Genomic DNA, 22,908 nt, shown 5'->3' with positions numbered 1-22,908 from the left:
TCCAAATGTCCTCGAATGGTTCCAAACCAGGCCTCTTCACCCTTCGCAGTAAAAGAACGACCTCGTGGTTTCCGCAAAACACACGGCATCGACTAAGGCCCCTCCCATATATTTCGCGTGGGGCTAATGTTTGGGCCCAATCTTGCCTGGTGGGCCATTGCCTGGTCCAAGGCCTAAAGACCTCCTGCCAGCATGGAAGTCCCCCAGTGGGACCCACTTGCCTTAAATTCCGTGCCTACGTGGCAGGGACAACTTTCACACATTTCAACACCTATAAATAGTGGGTAGATCCCCATTTATTGAGGTAAGAAATCATAGACAATCCACTTCACAAATCCCAATTAATTCATATCAACTGACTTGATCGTCGAAGGGGCGATCCCGGATTCACCCCCGGGGTAGTCTAACCATCGTTTTGTGCAGGTCTCCTAGCCGACTCCAAGTATCCAGCCATCCATAATCCCAATCTCGATCCATCCCGCATAATACAAGTTTTTACCCGAAACAGTTGTGAACTTGAAATAAACTTGATTTTATCTTCTTAAGACATTCGGTTGTATTTTTTCATGGTAAATCTAGATTTCCATTAGATTTTGTGTTAGTTATGGTTTCAATTGAAAAAAAGTGTTGTATATATTGCAAAAAATGCCATGTATTCTCACGGGTAAAGAATGATGTAAGAATAAAAAATGAAAAATTTAATCAATTAGCGAGCTTATATGAGCTCGAGTTTTGATTTTTGAGCTCAATTTGAGCTTGAGAATATCGAGCTCACAAGTTCACGAGTCGAGACAAGCTCAAATACGGGTTAACAAGTTCCAGTCGAGTTTAGTTAAACTCAAACTCGACTTGTATCATTTACACTCTTGTTGGTACTCATGTCTCTACAGTAGTAATAAACAAGATAATGAAGATGAGTCCAAGCAAAGATCATATTGGAGATATTCTCTCAGGCACCCTACCTCTACAATTTAGTCAATTAGCATTCGTGCACATTTAGCATAGAAAAACAACCCAAACATACTGACAGTAAAAGAATCAGCGTTTTTGGCTGATATTAATAGACACAATACACATAACAGTGTCCAAGAGAATGTTATGATAGAAACGTTAATTTGTTAAAAACGAGTTGTAACTTGGGAGAAGAGAGCTCTAAAATCTGCAGTTGGTGCACCACTCCCCTCGGGCTTCGAAGCTAAGTCGAATGCCTTAAACTTTGCCTCTTCAAATTGCAAAGCCTGACAAGGTATAACAGAATAAGTTTAGTAGCTTGTCACTCCAAATTTGTTAAAGAGAACTGTGAACTGTCTTGTTTGCTATGTAAATAGGACTAGAGCTGTCAAACAAACAAGAGGAAACATTTTGCAAAAGAGCAATTAAAGATAAAAAAGATCTTTAACAAAGCAAATAAAATGGGGCAGCAATCATATCCCAAAGAATGAGCAAAAGCTATATACCTGAAGGCAGACTTCAGCAACATCAGCCCTCGGAACAGTTCTTGTCTCTAATTGAAGAAGTTCATCATCCTTTCCAACAAGCAATTCCCTCAGACTGCCTGGTTTGTCAAGCAAGCCTCCAGCCCTGGCACAACCATACTCCATTATTCCTGTTCTTTTTTTTTTTTGTGAATTTATTTCTTATATTATTGCTAAGTTTAATCAGGACAAGTGCTGAAGATGCTAGCTCAACGCAGACCTAATTGCAGTTATGTGCCATGACTCATGGACCCATGCTTTCCCGTTTAAAACTCTCTTATCTTTTGATTACGCATCTATATGGAACAGAAAAGGATAGGCTGGGGAAAACAGCTTAGTAAGAAATAGCCAAAGCATGGAATCATAACTATGCTCTGAATCTGATTACCCAGTTTTTTGTTGTCTCAACATTGTTCCTCACTTTCAGGTCCAAAATCAACTCTACTCATTAGAGACAATATACCAACACCCTTAGCAAAATTCTGACCATATAGATAGTAATAGACTAATTTCTACATACAACAAAATATTCTATGGAGACTAAACAAGATAATTGAACACCTAAACTTATAAAAAAAAAAGAGTCTAAAAGCACTTGAGTTGTTTAATATGATCATGTCCACTACACCAGAAATGCGAAGTTCAGTAATAGCACAAGGAATATTATTTTCTTTCTTTTAGCAAGGAGTTAGACCCTACTAAACCAACACGTCTCGTATATCAACATTCCAGGTTTGCAGATCAAAATTCTAGGGAGGGGGGGGGGGGAAGTGGGGGAGAGGATAAGGGAATCCTCACGCCCAAAGAGCCCCTAGTGGGGTTTGATCAAATGACTTCCAAGTCGCACATTTTCGTTACTCCATGAATAGACAAAGAGAATCCCTTACCACTAGCTAGGCTAAGTACTACTTTGTTATAACATATGCAATATATGTTGAAAGAAGTGCGTACCTTATGATCGTATACGGAATTCCAGAGTCAGCCAGATACTGTTCTGCCTTCCTCTTCCAGACCTGTAAAATTGTGACTATGATACAATCAGTCCTATTATATAGTTTTAAATTGACATATATAACAAGTGAAACAGACTATGAGATTCATGGATGCAATAACTAAATATACTTTTCAGATATCCATCGTTGTCTAATGAACTAAATTCCAAGCACAATTCATCGTCCAGAATTTAGACAAAGAATGGATCCTATTTAAACATTTCAACCAGCAAGAATCAAAGGTCTCGTACCTCCACTATGATGTATAGACAAGACATAATATTGCCAACATCATGATAACAATGACAAGCATTATTATCATGTGTGGGCCTTGCCAAGCTACAATAGGTGTGTGTATTGAAGAAGTGTAATTGAGACTATGGCAGTTCAAACACCAATTCATGAAACCTTGATGTTCACAGTCAAGGGTGTCTAAATAACCAACTAATACACTACTTGTACAGCCTTTACTGCCATGAAACAGATTAAAAAGCTAAATCTCGTACAAATGGATAGTGAAGATATAAGTGACGCAACAATACGAGTCTCAATTTTCAAAGATAACAATTGACAAAGAAAGGGTATCTTCAGATTGACAGCCAGTGGTAAATATTGTCGCATCAATAAGTCAACAAGGCTCTGATAACTCCGCAATTATATGCCACTTCTTACATTTATTATCGGTCCCAAGCTCAGGTAACGGAGGGTCGCGGTAGATGACAGCCAGCGGTAAATATTGTCACATCAATAAGCATGAGCCAAGACTACAGTTTGGTGGGGCATTTCCTACTATGCGCTGCGATACACTTCTTAAACTTTAATGCAGTGTGAAGTCAGCAAGGCTTACAGGTTGCCGACCGGAAGCTGCATATCACATCATTGCCAAGTGTGGTGTCAAATGGGTAAGATTGCAAGGACTTCTAGGATCTTAACAAGGGAGATCTAGGAAGAGAACTGAAATTAATCTGTGTAGCATCTTGAAGTATAGGGTCTCTTGCAGGATAGTTGGTGGGCTGCTAGAATTGATGCAAGAAGAAATATAAACATTTTGTGTTTTCCAGATACTAACGCCCTCTTCATGTAGACTGAAATTGCCTGAAGTGCACTAACTGAACTTGTGAGAGGAAACTGAACACTGAAATAGAAACTGAAAAGTAAGTCCAAAACAGGGCCCAAGTGGGTAGGAGAAAAGGCCAAAGTTACGTCATGGGTTGCATGTAGTGATATTAAGGATGGGACAAATGGGATTAGTATTATTATCGATGGTCAGCTAGTAAACGATGCAATTGAGGTAAATAGAGAACATGATAGGATTACGAGACTAAAGAATGATAACCATGTGTTAAACAGATCTTTAGTAATTAGTGCTTATGCACCACTCGATGTAGATGACGCTCTTAAAATCAGTTTTGAGAGGATTGGATGCGGTGTCACATAATTCACTCCACACCCCCACGAACTTTGTTTTCATTTGCTCGTTCCAGTTTGCAGTTCATTTTTGTTCCAATTCAATGTGGTTTGCGAGTTAGAATGCTAAAACAGGGAAGTACCACTCACACGACATCATGTATCCATGGTTGAAGGAAGTGTTTGTGTTAAAGAAATTTCAGATCTAGGGTTGGGTAACAAAGACTAAATTTGAAATTAGAAAGAGATCAGATCACGGATTGATAAAATTACCATGGGATTTTTGTTTTTCAATCAATCTCGAAACTAAAGATGGTGTGCATCACTGCATTGTTAGTTTGTTACCATTACAAATAATAGTAAACATTTCTTTAAATATACCTTTCAGCTATAAGCTCTTTCTCTCGGCTTGTTAAAGATAACTTGTATTAGTTCTCTAGATTTTTATTTAATTTTTTTAGCAGGGGGACAATTGCTACGGAGCTGCTTTTCCTTTTCCAAAAATGGTCAAGGGACTCCTTTTACTTTTCTGAATATTGGGATGTGCGCACTGCAAGTGCATAGTACATATTTCTCTCATGTTTACTGTTTTAGATTCAATGCTAAAGATTGTCTATATTCTTAAAGCGTATTACTACTACGAACCAAAATGGAACAGAACTCACCTATCGAACCGAATTCACCTATGGAAACAAATTCCGTTCCCGAATTCGTTTCGGGTTGTTGAGTGATCTGCAAATTATGCGACACTGGTACAACCTAGAAGGTATTCCTCAAACAAAGAAGCTATTAATCAGTTCCGTGGAGACCTAAATGGAAATGTGGGGGCCACTCCCAGTGGTTTAATGAGGCTCAGGAAGATTTTCATAGAGAAGGATAAAGGAGAGGGGATTCCAGTTTGGATTTCGCACAATCATATGACATGATCATGGCTAAAACGTAGTTCTAAAATCAGGCTGCTCATTAGGTGACATTTCAAAGTGGAACGAATGCAACTCAATTACAAATTCCTACTGAAAAGAAATACGGATATTATAGTTATCTTAACTGTAAAATTATATAATGGGGGAGGGTAGCTACATAGCAGATTGCTAAGATGTTCATATAGAATAAAATCTTAGAGCTTAGAAGGAATAGTCTTCAAATAAACAGAAAAAAGTACATGGTGTTGGTACAAACCAAAAGGATCCAGCAAGAATCTAAACAGTGAAGAAGAAATAAAATAGGACCAAGGGATAATTACTTGTATTGATAATAACCAGAGTAGCACAAAATCAATTACAACCCTCACTCTTCGAGAGGCAAGGACTCTCCAATGTTGTCTCACTTTCTATTACAAAATTCTGATGATTTGCATTTCTCACCTCAGCTATTATTTATAGCTCCCACTCACAGAAATTCTGTAATTCTGTACAATAACTAAAATGTCAGTGGTGACAGTAAATCACCCCACTACCCTGTAGAATATTCCTGGCCCTTAACTAATTGTGACGTTGCATTGGTGAGGTGGCTGAATGTTGTGCCTTCCCCTTTTTATACCTTCTGATGTAAGTAATCAAGGGTTTACTGGTTCCCCCATTCTGATTCCTTGCAGGTGTATGGTAAAAGAAGGTATTGTTAAAAGATTTACCAATAGAGTGGTAAAGAAGCTGATTAGGCCTCTGAGATGGATCCCAAATCTACTTGGATAATGATGAATATATGTACTTCTACTCTGTTACAATATTCACGGAGGTCCAAGAATTATCAAAGGGGAAAACATAGTGCACACGATATATATACAACATGGTGGGATGCAGACGTAAAAGAGCGGTGAAGAAGAAAAAAGAATGCTACTTGGCCTTGGATAAATGTAAGGATGATGTTAATATTGTGAAATACAATATATCCACGAGAAAGTCAGGCAAAAGAAATTATTTGACGGGCAAAGTCGGAGGTATATAAGGATGTATACAAAGTAGATCTGAAATCAAATCTGAATTCGTAATACCCATTATTATCATTTAGCAACAACTAATGGATAGACCTGATCGACTTATCAATTTGATTGCTAGAGGAAACAATCTTAGGAGTACAGCTAGAGGAAGAGGGCTTATCATTCACGCTGGGGGAACAAGAAGGCTTTTTCAATAGACTGAGCACTAGACCATTCAAGGAAAAAAGCCGCAGCACTTTGCTGTTGCCACAGCCGTGGTGTGGGCATCTCTGAGAACTCATTGATTTCTAACATACCAGATCTTAGCAACATTCTCTGAATCCATAGTGGTTTTGATCAATTAAATGTAGTCTGTAAAGGTTAACTCCAAGGGGAAATGGGGGAGGTTAGGCCAGCAACCCCATGGAATGGAGAATGTGAACGTATCACACGTATAATTGCAACTGGCAAATAAGTGAGAGAGATATTCCCTAGCTGCATCACACAGCACGCACGTAATGTTGAGGAGTAAACACATGACACTTTTCAAGTCTATCTTTGGCAGGAAGGCATCATTAAATATTTTCCAAAGCAAAGAGTAAATTTTAGGGAGAACATTTAATTTCCAAATCCAGTTACACGCCACCTTATCCAATTGATGCACGCCCTCAAGAAAAAGGACACCGGAATTAACAGAATATATTCCATCAGGAGCAAGGCCCCAAACCCTTTTGTCTGGCGTGTGATGAGTAGGAAGGTAAACGGCACTAATGCCAGAAACAATTGAGGGGGGGGGGGGGGGGAAATCAATTAGGGAATTGGATGTTCCAACTGTTATACAAGATAACATCATGGACTTTAAGACTTACCAGATTGGCAGGAGGGTTAAGACTTTTGCTAATAGGATGAAGTAAGACCCAATATCCTCCCAAAAGTCTATGTCAAACCCATTTCAACAATCCATCTTATCCCTTTAGCAAATTCAGATCTAAGAGGTAAAAGCTTCTTCCATTGCCAAGAAGTCCAAGCAGGGATTTTGGCTTTCAAAATGTCCTGATTCTTAGAATATGTTTTAGTAACAACCTCAGCCCACAAATTCGACGGATCAGATATAAGTTTTCATAAGAGTTTCATTTGGAGAGCCTTATTATTGATGCTAGCCTTCCGAAATCCAATACAACCAGTGTCTTTAGGGAGGCAAAATTTGTCCCAACCAATAAGATTAGGAATTTTGCTATCATGATTTTTGTTTCAAAAAAATTTCGATATGTTCTATCAAGAAGAGTCAGGGTAGAATTAGGGAGCACAAAGATGTGCATCTAATAGTTTGCCTTGGCGGCAAGATTGGCATTAAATAGACACTCCTTCCTCCTTGGGACAAGGAGTTAGCTTTCCACCTAGGGAGTTGCTGAGAAACTGACTGCATAATTTTAGCAAAAGTTTTTTTGTTTACCATTGAAGAAAATTGGGGCATCCAAGGTATTCCTCCAAGGACTCGTTTTCTTTCATTTGCAAAATATCCTAGAAGAGAGTTCTATCCTCCAACAGTACAAAAATGCCGATTTATGAAAATTAACTAATTGACCCGACATAGAGCAATAGTTAACCAAAATTTTTTTAGCGAAAATCATAGTATCATCAGCAAAAGTCAACAACTGCACTTTAAGACCTTAGTTACCAATCTTAAAAAGATAGGATAAAAAGATAAGGGGAAAGGGGATCACTGTGTGTAATCCCCGAAGAGGGTTTGAACATATCTCCAGGAACTCCGTTAAGAAGGATCGAAAAAGAGACGGAGGAAATACAGGCGTATATCCACTGAACCCGTTTATCACAACAACCTAGTTTATTAACAGCGATAAAAATAAAGTCTCATTCTAGTCAGTCATAGACTTTTTCCATATCTAGTTTAATGCCAATCCAACCTTCCTAATTTGTTCTCTTACTCAAGGACTCGAAAAGTTCATAGGCTTTCAAAATATTATCCTGCATATGACATTCGAGACAAAAGCCCCTTAAACGAGATGGATAATCTTCCCTACCACCACCTTTAATCTATTAATGATGACCTTGGAAACGATTTTAGAAATGGTTGGGAAGAGACTAATCGGTCTAAAGTGGTTTGCATTACTTGGAATCTCAATTTGTGGTTAATTTTCGACATAATATATCATGAGTGGAAGAAGGCCTTAATAACTCGGGTGGCTGAATTACCAACTATTCCCCAATATTTTTGAAGAAAGTATGTAGGAAAACCATTTGGTCCTGGAGCTTTATCCAGAGCTAAATCAAACACAGCTCTTTTAATTTCTTCATCCTCAACAGGTTAATATCCTCCTGAGAAATGACAAGACTAAAAAGATTAAAGTCTTAATCGGGATCAGAAGAGCAGGCTCTATTACTCGCAAATCTTTCTTAAAAAGCCTTTAGTAAAAAAGAAAAAACTCGATTAGGTCTATCCATTTCATCCTTCGAATTCTCTAAAATCTTAATCAAATTTTTATTTCGTTTAATAGTTTTTGATAAATGATAATAATGGGTATTACGATCTCCATTCAAATGAAAATTGATAATACCGATTCGATCTGAGATATTCGAATTGCAGTGGAAGTCAAATGATGTTTCAAGAGACGTAGCCAGTAGCTATTAAGAAGAAACCAGTAAGTCAACCAAGATTATGTATGTAGAATGTAGAGGCCATTAAAGCATTGAAAAGTGAAACTAAGGAAGATAGCAGGCCTAAATAGTATCTCTTTTGAAGTTTTGGAGATGCCTACAAACTGTTGGTATTGATTGATTAACACACATGGTCAACAATATTTGGAGGATGATCCGATAGGCAAGAAGATGCAAGAATGGCGGAAAAAACACCATAGTCTCTATTTTTAACAACAAAGGAGATGCACAAGCTGCTCAATTTATTGGGGACAAAGCTTATGCCTCATAAAATAGAACTGTGGAAGAGAGTGATATAGCACAAATTGAGAATGTATAGTCATTTCGATGAACTAATTTACGTTCATGCTGGGTCAACATAGTAGAAAAGCCATTCCTCTAATGAGGTAAATGGAGTATTGAGGAAGAAATATATAAACTTGAATTTCAATAACTTAGAGAAGACTTATAGCAAAGTAACGCCAGACATGCTTTGATGGGCACTAAGGATATGTTCGAGAAGTGGAAACAAATGTGAGGACATAAAGATGAGTAATGAAGGGCCTTAAGTCTTTTCCTCTCCTCAAGTCTCAACAAGTTCAAATGGTAGTGAGGATTGAGGATAAGATTAGTGAAAACCGACTGTGTTGGTCTGGAACTTGTGGGGTTGACTAAAAGATGCAACAGTGATGAAAGTAAGTCAAATCGGATCATGGATTTTTAAGATAAGCCAAAGGAGACCAAAGATGAACTGAATAGAGGGAGTTCAAAAAATTTTTGAAGAAAATGGGTTTATTTGCAAAGCATATAGCACTAAATACACATGATTGGAGAAGAGGATCTTCATGGATGGCTATGAGATATAACTTGTTGGTTCATGTAGCCGACCCCAAGTTTTAGAATAATTCTTTGGCATTATTGTTGCTTCTTACAATGCCTTGTATAAATTTATCTATCCAAACAAGTCAGAGTAATTCGTATGAACTTGTTTGATATTACCTAAAATAAGTATGTGTAATGTGAAGAGGAACTGTATTTGCAGGTAATTGAGGGAGAAGATCACACATCACGAGCAGAGAATTTTTGTAGCAAAAAAACAAAAGAATACTTTTCAAATTAAAGATATGCCTAATCTACATCATCACTTTCTACAGAATGATGTTGCTGAACATAAAGTAAGGCAAGAGCTTGAATATTGACTATAATGTTATAGTTCAGTGGTTGACAATCATACCTGTCATATAACCTCATATAATAATAAACATTAAGCAATTTGAGCATCAATATGAACCCGAATCTCAGGAAAACCATATCCATACACCAAAAGTTGTTCCAAACATGAGAATGCTGATGTCAAAGCTATACAAAAATTACCAATATATTTCCATTTCCAAGGCTATTTAAGGGATGATTAGGGTTTGTTCCTCCCATAGATCCCACCAGCACGATTTGCTTTACTCCAGCAGCTTTGGCTGTTCAAGAAATAATGAGATTCACAAGTAAAGCGCACAAAAATTATGCTTCACATACTTAGTATAATAAAGAAGAATGGAACACCAAAGCGAAGATAAAAACAAAGGAATTCTTACCAGCATCTATTTGATGTTTCTGTCCTATCCAGTCAACCTAATAAGCCGCAAGCTTTCATCAAATTGCGATACGGACTTACCAAAAAAGACAATCACAAACCTTATTGAAGTAATTACCTGCTCTGGATATGCTCCATCATCAAAACAAAATTCAGGCTTTTCTCTGGCAGGATTAGATCCTGGCTTCATTTTTGGTACAGCACTTGTCAGAATTATAAGGGCATCAATGCCCTGGATTGCAGGGTTAAGGCTATCAGGATCCCTTATATCTCCAACAAAAACATCATCTGCTCCACCGATTGTCTGCTTACTTTCCTCTGTTCGGACTAAACCTCTCCCACTAAACTGGTTGGATCTTTCCTTTAACTTACTGTAAACAATTTGACCTTTAAACAGACAATATCAGGATCAGAAAATAGCTGTGAGATCTATTAAGTATAACAATGAGTAAATTTCACATGAACATGTAGGCACAAAAAGAGTTGTCATGTATAACCTTTTTTTTTTTTTTTGACGGGAATTGTCATGTATAACCTCCACGTACCGAATTTTGTGCTTTTCGAGGATGTTCTCATTTTAGATAGGATCGGAGCAAGGATCCTAAGAGGTGGGGAGTTACTCTCCCCCAATTTCAAGGGTTATGTACAGAAAAGATCCATTCTATTGTGAGTGAAAAGTGAAATTATAAAACACTGGTTGAGTAATTGTAGAGTGTATACTATTGTGAGGCTAGAAACTCCATCCATATGTGAAGCTTAAAGAGGTTTTGTATTGTTAAAGAAGGGATTATATGTCTTGCGCACAAAGAACTTGACACTATGATGCATGAGTTGAAGCACAAATGGATCATTGTTCCTTTATTTAGTGGTTCTTGAAAGGTTCTTGGAAGTTCTATAGCTTTCTTGGAGGTTGGGCTTTCTTGGAGGTTTTAATGCTTTCTTGCATTAGTTTCGCTTCCATGGTTTTACTTTCTATTTGGAAAGGTTTTACATGGTTTGAGCTTTAAGTTTTTTTTATTTGTTATAATTATGTTAGGTGTGTGACATGATTAATGGGAATCCTATTATGGTTAGGATTCAAATGTCCCTTAATCATAGGAGTATTAGTTATTTACTTCATTTAGGAGTCTTAACATTTCAAATTACTTAGGTGTGTAGTTGTAGAATTAGTTGAGGTGTGATGCTTAGTTTTATCTTCTCTTAGTCTCATACTTAGGACTTTGCTTCTTAGTTTACTATATATGTATTATTTCGAGCATTAACAAGGAAGTTAGAGTTTTCGAGTTTGATTAAAAGTATCTGGGTGCTTTGGCATTGAATGTTGGTTGTCTAACCAAAAACACATAGATCGTTGTTCGAGTGCAACTCCTAATCGAGGTTAGTGAGAGACCCTATGGTTTTCATGGGAACAAGAGTAATATCCTTAGTTTGGTTTAGTTAAAGATTCGATCTTCCAACCATAAAATGTTCCAAGATTAACCCTTTATTCACCTAAACGATTATTAGTATTCTTAGATCAAAATTATTGTGTTTCTCATTGAAATCACGAGGTGCTTACACATCACACTACTACATGAATGAACAAAACCAAGAGATCTGATACAAACCATACATATGTGGGGGTAATTGAAAGGTGTTGAGGGGTGCGGGTTGCGACTCCATCAGTAGGCCAGTTCTAATCTGTATAGGGAAAGTGAGACCTCTAAGGTATGTCATATCCTTTAAAAGTTCAGTCCAAAAGCCTTGATTTATTACATAAAAAGATGCAAACAAAGGACGTCGTCATCAATTCTTTTTTTCCTAAATAATAATTTGTTTATCATTCCTTGCTAGTTGCTACAATTAATTCAGCATCTACTGATATTTAAGCACAGTTTTTCGTTTTGGTTTTTGTTTTGTTGGCGAATTAATCAATTGTCTTCCCCTGGTAACTAAATTTTGCCTCTACAAGTAATCAAGCCCAGGAGAATTAGGAATCAAGAGGTTCTGTAAACGAGTTTTATTCTATTCAACCATTTGATTTCAGTACAAGAGAGAGGAAATCTAGAATTCATGGGTACTGTCCTCAAGAAACCACACAAACAAGCATCATTCTCGGTTCTGACTTGGACCAGAAATGTTCGTACCAACACAAACCTGAAATCCCACAACTAGCTGACTGTAATGTTATCCACAAACTTCAAGCAAGAAAAAATAAAATGCAGAGATGCCTATAGAATGATCTAGTAACATGAGTCAAGGAATCCGGAAGTGGTCGTAAATATACCATAGAAGATTAGATCAACAAGGTCCATCCACAATGAAGTTTCTTCAGTACAGATCACAAGAGTATCACCTGGACTCCGAAGTTTTCATGCACTTGAATACCAAGGCAGGGAGGTCATATTGAGAGAAAATGATTCAATGTGTGAATTGGGGAATGCATGAAGGTGGTGACCTGGACAATCAGTAGATCACCCATGCATTTTAAATATTTATTTCTCTCTCTCTGTGTTCCCGAGTATGTTACATGGTAGTTCTAAGAGCTTCACATTGCATGAATGATCACCTCTTCATCCTCGTAATGACATGAATAATCTGAAACTATCATCCCTGTGCACCTTCCTACCTTTTAAAAAAATGTTTTCTTCAATTACTCTCAACATCTAACTTCCATATATGGACAAAAATAAGTACTCCCTCTAAATTGAGGATTTTAGTTCCCTTCTTTTCCCTCCCTTTCCCATCTCTTCTCTTCCCTTTGATTCGCTCTCATTCCTTTCCTTTACTAAAATAAAATTCCAAACACAACGTTAAAGTTAAACCACTCTGGCTAGCCTATGATGCATGGTAACGGCTCCTAGGCACCGTTTCCCGTACCAGGGACGGGGACATCCTGGGTACAGTACGGATTCACCTTACCCAGAACGAATCCTAAGGGCTGGGTACGCGGGTAGTTTTTGGGGACGGCTAAGTCAAATTCAAGGACGGGCTGGGGACGTTTTTTAGAAGAGAGCCACGTACCCACCTTGTTTAATGAACTTTGAGAGGCCCAAATTCATTTTCTAAGGTTTCAGATTTTCGAAATTCCCAAATTCTAAGTGCTTCGCCGCCTGCCGGTCACCGGTCTTCTCGCCGGTTTCTTCTCTCGACAAGTTTCTTCTCCTTGGAAGCAGTCGCCCGATTTTCTTCTCCAGTTCTTCTCCCTGGAAGCTCGACTCGCAAGTCGACGGTTTTCTTCTCTGTTTCTTTTCTTCTCCTTGGAAGCTCGACTCGCGGGATTTCTTCTCTCACTAGCCTAGGTGAGCTTCTCTCGACTTTTGAATTCTAGGGCTTTCGACTTTTCGCATGTAAAATGTTTGGGTCTGTATTTGTTGCCTTTTTTTTCGTTTTTTGTGTTTTTGTTTGGTTTTTTTTTAGGAAGAAAGGCAGTTAGTTAGTGACTTAGTGTTGTTAGTTTATTTAGTTTTACTTGAGTGTTGAAAGTTGAATTGTTGTTGTGTTGATTCTGTTGAAATTGTTGTGTTATTGAATTGTTGATTGTTGTGTTGAATGTGTTTATTAGGAAAAATATGACATCCCAATCTCAACAACAAAGTATTAATATTGGTATCAGCAGGGGTAATGGGTCTGGGTCAATTGGTGCGGAATCAACGAAAAGTGAGGGTTTTCCTCCATTGTGAAGGTTTGTAACAAGATTTGAAAAACAAGGGGCGGTTGGTGGAACATGGAAATATCAATGTAATTTTTGTAATGAAAATCGAACATCTAGTTATTCTAGAGTTAGAGCCCATTGGCTTCAAATTAAGGGTCAAAGAATTGCATGTTGTAAGAAAGTGTCTCGTGTTGATAAACGAAATGCAAAAACTTGATGATGAATTTGAGAATAAGAAACTTGATTCGGGCCCTAGGGATTCCTTTGCCTAGTGAATCTCTTTCTCATTTGGACTCCAATGCTACATTCAAGAAAAGGAAGTCTGATAAATCACCTATTACTAGATGTTTTGGGATTGAAACTAGGGATCAATTGGATCAAGAAATTGCAAGGATGTTTTACACAGGAGGGTTGTCATTTAATCTTGCTAGGAATCCACACTATATGAGGGCCTTTACTTTTGTTGCTACCCATAATATAGTAGGTTACAAACCTCCTGGTTACAACAAGCTTAGAACTACATTACTTGTCCAAGAAAAAGCTAATGTAGAGAGGCTAATGACACCACTAGAATCAACTTGGAGAGAAAAAGGGGTAACAATTGTGACTGATGGATGGAGTGATCCAACAAGAAACCCTCTCATTAATTTCATGGCTACTTCTGGTAATGGTCCAATCTTTCTTAAAGCTGTGAATTGTTTTGGTGAAGTGAAAGATAAGTATTTCATTGCTAATCTCATGAAAGAAGTCATTCGAGTAGTAGGTCATCAAAATGTTGTGCAAATCATAATTGACAATGCAGCAAATTGCAAAGGGGCGGGAGAGCTCATTGAGAGTGAGTTTCCTCACATTTATTGGACACCATGTGTTGCTCATACCCTTAATCTTGCTTTGAAGAATATTTGTGCGGCAAGGAATGTGAATAGCAATCATGAAACTTATGAAGAATGTAGTTGGATCACTGAAATCCATGGGGATGCCATTCAAATTAAAAATTTCATCATGGACCACAACATGAGATTGGCCATGTTCCAAAGGTTTTCTCCTCTTAAGTTGCTTTCCGTGGCCGATACTCGCTTTGCCTCCATTATTGTGATGCTTAAGAGTTTTAAGCTCATCAAACGAGGTCTTCAAGCTATGGTTATAAGTGATGAGTGGACTTCTTATAGAGAAGAAGACAAGGGGAAGGCAAACTTTGTGAAGGAGAAGATTGTGAATGATGATTGGTGGGACAAACTATCTTACATTGTTGATTTCACAAGGCCTATCTATGACATGATTAGGCATTGTGATACCGATAAACCATGCCTTCACTTAATGTATGAGATGTGGGATTTTATGATTGAACAAGTGAAGTTTGAGATTTACAAGAAAGAATGTCGTCCTCATCCGGGAGTTTAAAGCCTTTTTTCATGTGGTTTATGAAATCTTGGTAGCTCTTTGTGCAAAAAGCAGCACTCCTCTCCATTGTTTAGCCCACTCCTTGAACCCGAGGTATATATTCTTTGGCATTCTTTTTATCTTATTATATTTATACACAAATTTATAATCCTTTTTTTAAAATATTGAAGGTTCTATAGTGATGAATGGCTACTTGGAGCTCCATCTAGAGTTGCTCCTCATAGAGATGGTGAAGTATGTTGAGAGAGAATGAAGTGCTTTCGTAGATTATTTGCACTTAGTGATGATGTTGGTAAAGTAATGGATGAATATGATACAAAATTTGATAGAATAATATAATGTGGAAGAGGAGAATAACTTATTTTCTTTATTTCTTACTTCTGCTTTACATAAGTTACAACATATTATATATTAACATGCTTAACTATGAATAGGTAAATGGTAAACCTATAATCAAGGCTACAATCTTTTATTACCAATAAAACTAAACTTAATATTCCTTATTTTAGGATAAGCTTAAAATAACTTTAACATTGCCTCCCTTAAACTGATAATGGTACAATATCAGTTTAACTTTCATTAGTTTCTGAAGAACGAACACCCAACAAATTTCTGAATTTACAAAAAGATCTCTTTTAGAGCTTTTGTAAAAATGTCCGCAAGTTGATCTTCGCTCTTACAGTGCACAAGATCAACTATTCCATCATTGCATAGATCTCTTAAGAAGTAGTACTTGACATCAATGTGCTTGCTTCTTCCATGTAGCACCGAATTCTTTGACAACTTAATTGTTGAGGTGTTGTCACAATATATTTTAGTGGGTTGAGCTTGTTTGAATTTTAGTTCATCTAATATTCTTCTTATCCATATGGCTTGACAAGCACAAGCCGTGGCTGCAACAAACTCAGCTTCCGTACTAGATAAAAGTAACAATGGTTTGCTTTTTAGATGCCAAGATATAGCGCCTTTTCCGAACATGAAGACATAACCAGAAGTACTTTTCCTGTCATCTTGATCTCCCGCATAATCGCTATCAGTATAACCAATCATGTTGGTCTTTTCACCCTTTTTATAGTATAACCAAAATCTCGAGTTCCTTGTAGATAGCGAAGGATTCTTTTCGCAGCTGACAAATGCAATTCCGTTGCATTCTCCATGTATCTACTTATTAGGCTTACAGAATTTGTATATCAGGCCTTGTAGTAGTAAGATACATTAAGCTGCCTACCATCCGTTTATAAAGTGTACCATTAACTTTCTTCCCATCAATATCTTTATGTAGCTTCATTCCACATTCAATTGGAGTACTTACAGGATTACAATCCTTCATTTGAAATTTCTCCAATATATCTCCAACATATTTCTTTTGAGAAAGAAATATTCCATTAGTTGATTGCATGATTTCTACGCCTAGAAAGTAGTGCATTAGTCCAAGATCAGACATTTCGAATTCTTCCATCATGGACTTTTTAAATTCATGAAATGTTTTCTCTTCACAATTTCCAGTAAATATTAGGTCATCAACGTATAAGCAAGCTATGAGCATTTTTCCGTCTTTTCCAATTTTAATGAACATGGTGTGTTCATATGGACACTTCACAAAACCAGATTTAATAAAGTAAGTCTCAATGCGACTATACCAAGCTTTGGGGCTTGTTTCAATCCATAAAGAGCTTTCTTTAATCTATAAACCTTTTCTTCTTTTCCAACCTTCACATAACCTTGTGGTTGATCTATATATACTTGTTCATCCAAATACCCATTCAAGAATGCTGACTTGACATCTAGCTGGAAGATAGACCAAGAATTTTGTGCTGCCAGAGATACTACCATTCTGATTGTGTCATGTCTTGCAACAGGAGCAAATACTTTTGTATAATCAACCCCAAATTGTTGTTTATATCCTTTAGCTACTAATCGTGCCTTATACTTGTCTACCTCACCATCTTTGTTTAGCTTTGTTTTAAAAACCCATTTCACACCTATGGTTGTGTGTCCCTTGGGAAGATCACATAATTCCCAAGTATTATTCTTTACAATGGATGCTATCTCATCATCCATTGCTTTGCGCCATTTAGATTCCTCAACGGCACTATCAAATGTTGTAGGATCACAATCTGCAAATAAAGCAAAATGAGAAATAGAATCCTCATCTTGATCAATTCCTGTTACGTCGTAATCTTTCATCCATTCAGGCCTTCTACGATTACGGCGTGACGTCCTTATTTTCAGCATGATTGACAGGTGGATGTTCACTTGGTGAAATTTCAATTTGATTACTCGGTTCTTCAATATTATGTGTATGTGGTTGCCTTGTTAGTTCATCCTCAACTTCATCATCTTCATCGCCATCAAATGTTAATGGAATAGATGATTTCTCATTCCAATTCCATGTACTTTCTTCATCAAATACGACGTCTCTACTAATTTTTACCTTTTGTGTGAAAGGATTATACAATTTGTATGCTTTGGAAGTTTCACTTACTCCCAAAAATACACATTTTTCACCCTTATCATCGAGTTTCTTTCTTTGGACATCTGGAACATGGGCATAAGCAATACACCCAAATACTCGAAAATGATCAATAGATGGTTTTCTTCCGCTCCATGCTTCTTCTGGAGTCATGTTCAAAACAGCAAAAGTAGGGCTTCGGTTCAAAATATGAATACTCCAATTTACCGCTTCAGGCCAAAAAGTCTTTGGAATTCGCCCTCTTGCCAATAAACTTCTTACCATATTCAAAATCGTTCTATTTTTTCTTTCTGATACACCATTTTGTTGTGGTGTATATGCTGCTGTAAGCTCTCTTCGAATACCATGCTCTTTACAAAAAGCTTCAAATTCTTTTGAACAATACTCGCCTCCCCGATCAGTTCGGAGGCTTTTAATAGTTTTCCCAGATTCATTTTCAACAAGAGCTTTAAAGCTTTTAAAAGTAGTAAAAGCTTCTGATTTTCTTTAGAAAATAGACCCATGTTTTTCTTGAAAAATCATCAGTAAAGGTAATCACATATCTTTTACCTCCATTTGAAGTCGGATTTATGGGACCACAATATTAATGTGTACTAATTCCAAAACATCTTTTGCTCTCCACAACTTGCCTTTTGGAAATTGTGAACGATGTTGTTTGCTAATAACACATTCTTCACAAACTTGAGAGGGAGCCGTGATACTGGGAAGTCCTATCACCATTTCTTTTTGTTGTAGTGTCTTTAATCCGCTAAAACTTAGATGACCATAACGAAAATGCCAAAGCCATATTGGATCTTTTAATTTAGCCAAAAAAGAAGAATGAATGCCTTCAATCTTCAAAGGAAACAACCTATTAGAGCTCATTGGAATTACTGCAATAGTAATGTCTCTAGTAGGCGAATAAATTTCACAAGCACCCCTTTGTATGGTTATTTTATAACCCTTTTCTTGTAATTGCCCAACACTCAGTAGATTACTTTTGAGGTCTGGAACATACATTACGTTTGAAATTGTTTCAATTGAACCATTCTTGGTTTTTATTTTTATATCACCTTTACCCACAACATTTACTGAAGAGCAATCACCAAACGTTAATGTAGAATGAAAATCTTCATTTAAATGTGAAAAAGATGACTTACATCCGCTCATGTGGTTACTACAACCTGTATCCACGTACCAAATGTTGATGTTGCATCGATTATGTTATCTTGAGTGGCCATCAACAATGTTTCCACTTCTTTATTTTCAGCAAAATTTGAACTTTCTCCTTTTTCCTATATTTGTGGGTAACTTCGTGTAACATTCAGAAGCATAATGACCAAATTTATGACACCTATAACATTCAATCGTTGACTTTTCTGAATTTTGATTTTTACCTCTATTCTGATAATGGTCATTACTTGTTTTGTAATTCCTACCATCATCTTTATATCCACGATCTCCTCTTCCTCTTCCTCGACCTCTACCTCTTCCTCTACCCCTTCCTCTGAAATTATTAAATTGGGTATTGGTAGAAGCCTTTAGCGCTTGATCTTCTTTAGGTGAACTTTTGTTCATCTTTTGTTCGTGCACTAATAATGAGCTTTGCAACTCATCAATTGAGAGAGCGTCAATGTCTTTTGATTCCTCAATTGAACATACTACATAATTAAAGTCTTTTGTTAATGTTCGTAATATCTTTTCTACAATAGTCGTATCTGTCATAATTTCTCCATGGAATCGCATCTTGTTGCATATTTCCATTGTACGAGCAAAGTAGCTTGTAATAGATTCGTTCTCCTTCATTTCCAATGTATCGAAATTACTTTTCAAGGTTTGAAGCTGTGCCTGCTTCACCCTCACAGAGCCTTGATATTTCTTTTTCATCGAATCCCAAATATCCTTTGACGTATCTTTACAAAGAATAGTCTCTAGGATAGATCGATCAATAGCTTGAAATAGGAAATTTTTTGCTTTTAAATCTAAAAGCTTTTTAGTTTCAAGTTCCTTTTTCTCAGCGTCTGAAAAAGTAGTGCCTTCTACTGGTTTCGGAACGCCAGATTCTATAACCTCCTAAAATTCTTTTGAGCGCAAAAAATTTCCATTAACATACTCCAATGATCATAATGACCATCAAAGAGGATTGCGGCTTGGACAAAACTGGAATTCGTTTCAGAAGCCATTGAATAATATTGTGTTTGATAACACTTTCTCTCTCTCTTTAAAAATAACTTGGCTCTGATACCACTGATACAAAATTTGATAGAATAATATAATGTGGAAGAGGAGAATAACTTATTTTCTTTATTTCTTACTTCTGCTTTACATAAGTTACAACATATTATATATTAACATGCTTAACTATGAATAGGTAAATGGTAAACCTATAATCAAGGCTACAATCTTTTATTACCAATAAAACTAAACTTAATTTTCCTTATTTTAGGATAAGCTTAAAATAACTTTAACAGAACATGCACTATTCTCTATGAAAAGTGGACCTTTTGAGGATTCAACTTGTATCTCAAGGATGCATTCTATGGATCCTAAGAGTTGGTGGGCAAACTTTGGAGCTCAAACTCCTCTCCTCCAATCTTTGACAATTAAAGTGCTTGGGCAACCTACTTTATCATCTTGTAGTGAGAGAAATTGGAGTACTTATTCCTTTATTCACTCACTTAGGAGGAACAAGCTAAATCCAAGTCGTGCACAAGATTCGATTTTCATCCACAACAATCTTCGCCTTTTATCAAGGAATTTCGAAGAATATTGGGAGCTTTATACAAAGATGTGGGATATTGGTGGAGATGCATTTGATTCATTGGAGGATGTTTGGTTTCTAGAGTTTGCAAAGCTCTCACTAGATGAGCCGGATTTAGAAAATGAGTTGCTCCTTGAAGATTGATGTGTTGCCTTATCTAAGCTTTATCAACTTTAAGACATTAAATTTAGTTGTTGTTGTATGGTATTTTTAACTTTAAACTATTTATGTATGAACGTTTGATTTAGTTAAAAAAAAATTCTTTTTTTTGCCGAATCCATGCCGTACCCATTTTTGACAATTTTGATTTTGCCGTTTTCCGTCCCCGTACCCGTTTCCGTGCAACATAGCTGCTAGCTAAATGTTCAAAATTGATTTCGCCTTTATTATTTCATCCTCATTTGTTCTAGCATCGCCCTATAGCTCTCAAAAGTCACTTCTTTCTCCTATCTCGATCCACCATAAAATCCCTATAACACCAAAATTTTAGTAACTTAATTTCCCACTCAATTCTCATTTCTAAATTCTCAAATTTCCGTCATATTTTTGTTATATCAACTGTAAGTTACCAATATAACAATAGTTAATTACCCTGACCCCAAAATTTGATTTGTCAGTATGACAGTATGTGCAATCAAAAACCACAAATAACAGTTGTAGTTCTAAACTGATATAATGAAGCCAAATTCTAATAGATAACATAATAAGAAGAGAAGAAGAGAACTGAAATTTATACCAGTTCTGCCAGCAGCACCAGTAACAAGGACAGTAGGCTTGTTCAAATCAGTAGCCATTGACACACAACTTCTTCTAACACGGTTTTTTCCGTCGGCGCGCCAACTACAACAGGCAGAAGATGGGGTGGAAGAAGAAGAAGAAGAGGAGATAGAATGAGATGTTGAGGAAGATTGTAGAGAAGCTACTGATGGAGATAAACAACCGTATTTACGGTGACTTAGACTGAGATTGCAGGAAAATGAAAGCAGTGGGCCAGGAATAACGTATGTTGTTGAACCCATTAAATATTTAGGGAGGAGTACAGTTGGGTTAGTAGTAGCAGTTAGTTGGTAGTTTTTCTGACTACCACATGCCCCAACTCCGTTGATGTCTCACCGCCTTTAAGTTATGGGGTGGCCTTAAACTCGAGAGATGTTCCTGCTGGGGTTTCAGTGCTGTCTATCTTGGTACATCTTCATATTCTCACGTATCCGGTATCACCTTATCTATTCTTTGCCTAAGGAGCTGTTGGCAGGCCACGATGTTATGGAAAAATGCTGGATTAGACCCCAAATATGTATATGGACTAGAGTTCACATAGAGCTATGTGCACCCATTCCAAAACGCAAGTTGTCTAAAATGAAACGCAAGATACAATTATCTTCTAAGTTTTAACATTCCTGGTTAACAAGTAAGATTTTTTTAAAAAATAATCCTCCTAAATTAAATCAAACCGACAGTGTACAAGTTTTATTGCTCAAAACTAGTTTTTGGACCCGTGCATAATGCACGGGAATCCTTTAGTTTATTAAGTAGTTTTTTTCTGTTCCAAATCTATTAAATGTATAATTATTAGAATACAACATGCATATAAAGTTGAAAGAATATAAAATGTATAATTGAGGTATTAGCTGCTGAATTAAAATTTTATGATTTTGTATTCAAAATAATTATAAATTGGCTTACAACTCATGCGTTGCACCATTATGATTTATGTTACCCATGCTATATCCTTGTTAATTATATTGTACAATATAAATCATCTAGAATATATTATGCTAATGTTGTTTATCATTTTCTTTAATTTACCAACGATGTAATATTAGAAAAAATTTAGTGCTCACAAATGTAATATAATTGTGATATATCCTTATTGTATCGTACAATATATAATGTATGAATAAAATTTTACTAAAGATTTAGGGAAATATTTTAGTATATAGTTTTATGAAATAAAAACATGTACCTTGCTTATGGTAAATTAATAATAATTTGACTTGGCTTACAACCCGTGAGTCCAATTATGACATATCACTTATTTGTAATAATAAGTATTGATCACATTGATTCGGATGAAAATGACTTACAACCCGTGAGTTGCACAATTATGACTAATGACTTATGACTTATAACTCGGGAGTTGCATTCTAAAATTTGAAACCCATAACTCATGATCACATCGATTATGGTGATTGAAATATTTTTGTCATTTAAAGTTGTTGGACCCGTTCAAAATGCACGAGATTTTTTTTATATAATTTTAAGATTTTAAGACATTTCTTCTGAAAACGTAGTGTGATATTAGCTCACGATTCAAAGTTTTTATAGTCATATCATGTAATAAGAAATGTTCAAAATTGATTTATGACTCGTGCGTTCAGTGACTAATTTAGTTCATATTATGGTAGGACGTATTACCAACCATAATTTTAGAATTAAAACATATTGATTGAAAAATTTGCCGCTCTGCCTGTAGCTTCACTCGGAAGCTCTGATAAAAACACAATTTGCACTACTATTACACTCAATCATACAACTACTTTCGCTCCCGCTTTATGCAGTTCCACTCACCCCCAATTCTTGTTGTCTTACACCACACTATACCGCACCTGGCAACCCACTTTTCACCAC

General features: G+C 36.5%; 1 protein-coding gene across 1 annotated transcript; it reads right to left on the bottom strand.

The window, feature by feature from the left end:
• Positions 1–914: 914 nt before the first annotated feature.
• On the bottom strand, positions 915–21,526 carry LOC104893667 (hypothetical protein). Its single transcript, XM_010679796.3, has 7 exons — positions 21,017–21,526; positions 10,151–10,419; positions 10,034–10,070; positions 9,819–9,916; positions 2,427–2,488; positions 1,458–1,581; positions 915–1,238 (listed from the first exon to the last, which is right to left on the bottom strand). Exons 1-7 carry the CDS (start codon positions 21,297–21,299, stop codon positions 1,119–1,121), a joined length of 993 nt encoding a protein of 330 aa, XP_010678098.1. The 5' UTR covers positions 21,300–21,526; the 3' UTR covers positions 915–1,118.
• Between the last annotated feature and the right edge of the window lie 1,382 nt (positions 21,527–22,908).

The sequence above is a fragment of the Beta vulgaris genome, chromosome 5 (genome assembly GCF_026745355.1).
Source record: "Beta vulgaris subsp. vulgaris cultivar EL10 chromosome 5, EL10.2, whole genome shotgun sequence".
In the NCBI taxonomy this organism is placed as follows: Eukaryota; Viridiplantae; Streptophyta; class Magnoliopsida; order Caryophyllales; family Amaranthaceae; genus Beta; species Beta vulgaris.
Note: the sequence above shows the minus strand (reverse complement) of the source record. Positions and strands in the feature narration are given on the sequence as shown.

What these genes read in the sequence shown, in the direction of transcription:
- LOC104893667 (XM_010679796.3), bottom strand. Translation starts at nt 21,299, where the DNA reads ATGGGTTCAACAACATACGTTATTCCTGGCCCACTGCTTTCATTTTCC. An exon ending in GAAACATCAAATAGATGCTG is followed by an intron (nt 9,917 to 10,033) that starts GTAAGAATTCCT and finishes TTTCTTGAACAG; the next exon opens with CCAAAGCTGCTGGAGTAAAG. An exon ending in TTGCTGAAGTCTGCCTTCAG is followed by an intron (nt 1,239 to 1,457) that starts GTATATAGCTTT and finishes ATACCTTGTCAG; the next exon opens with GCTTTGCAATTTGAAGAGGC.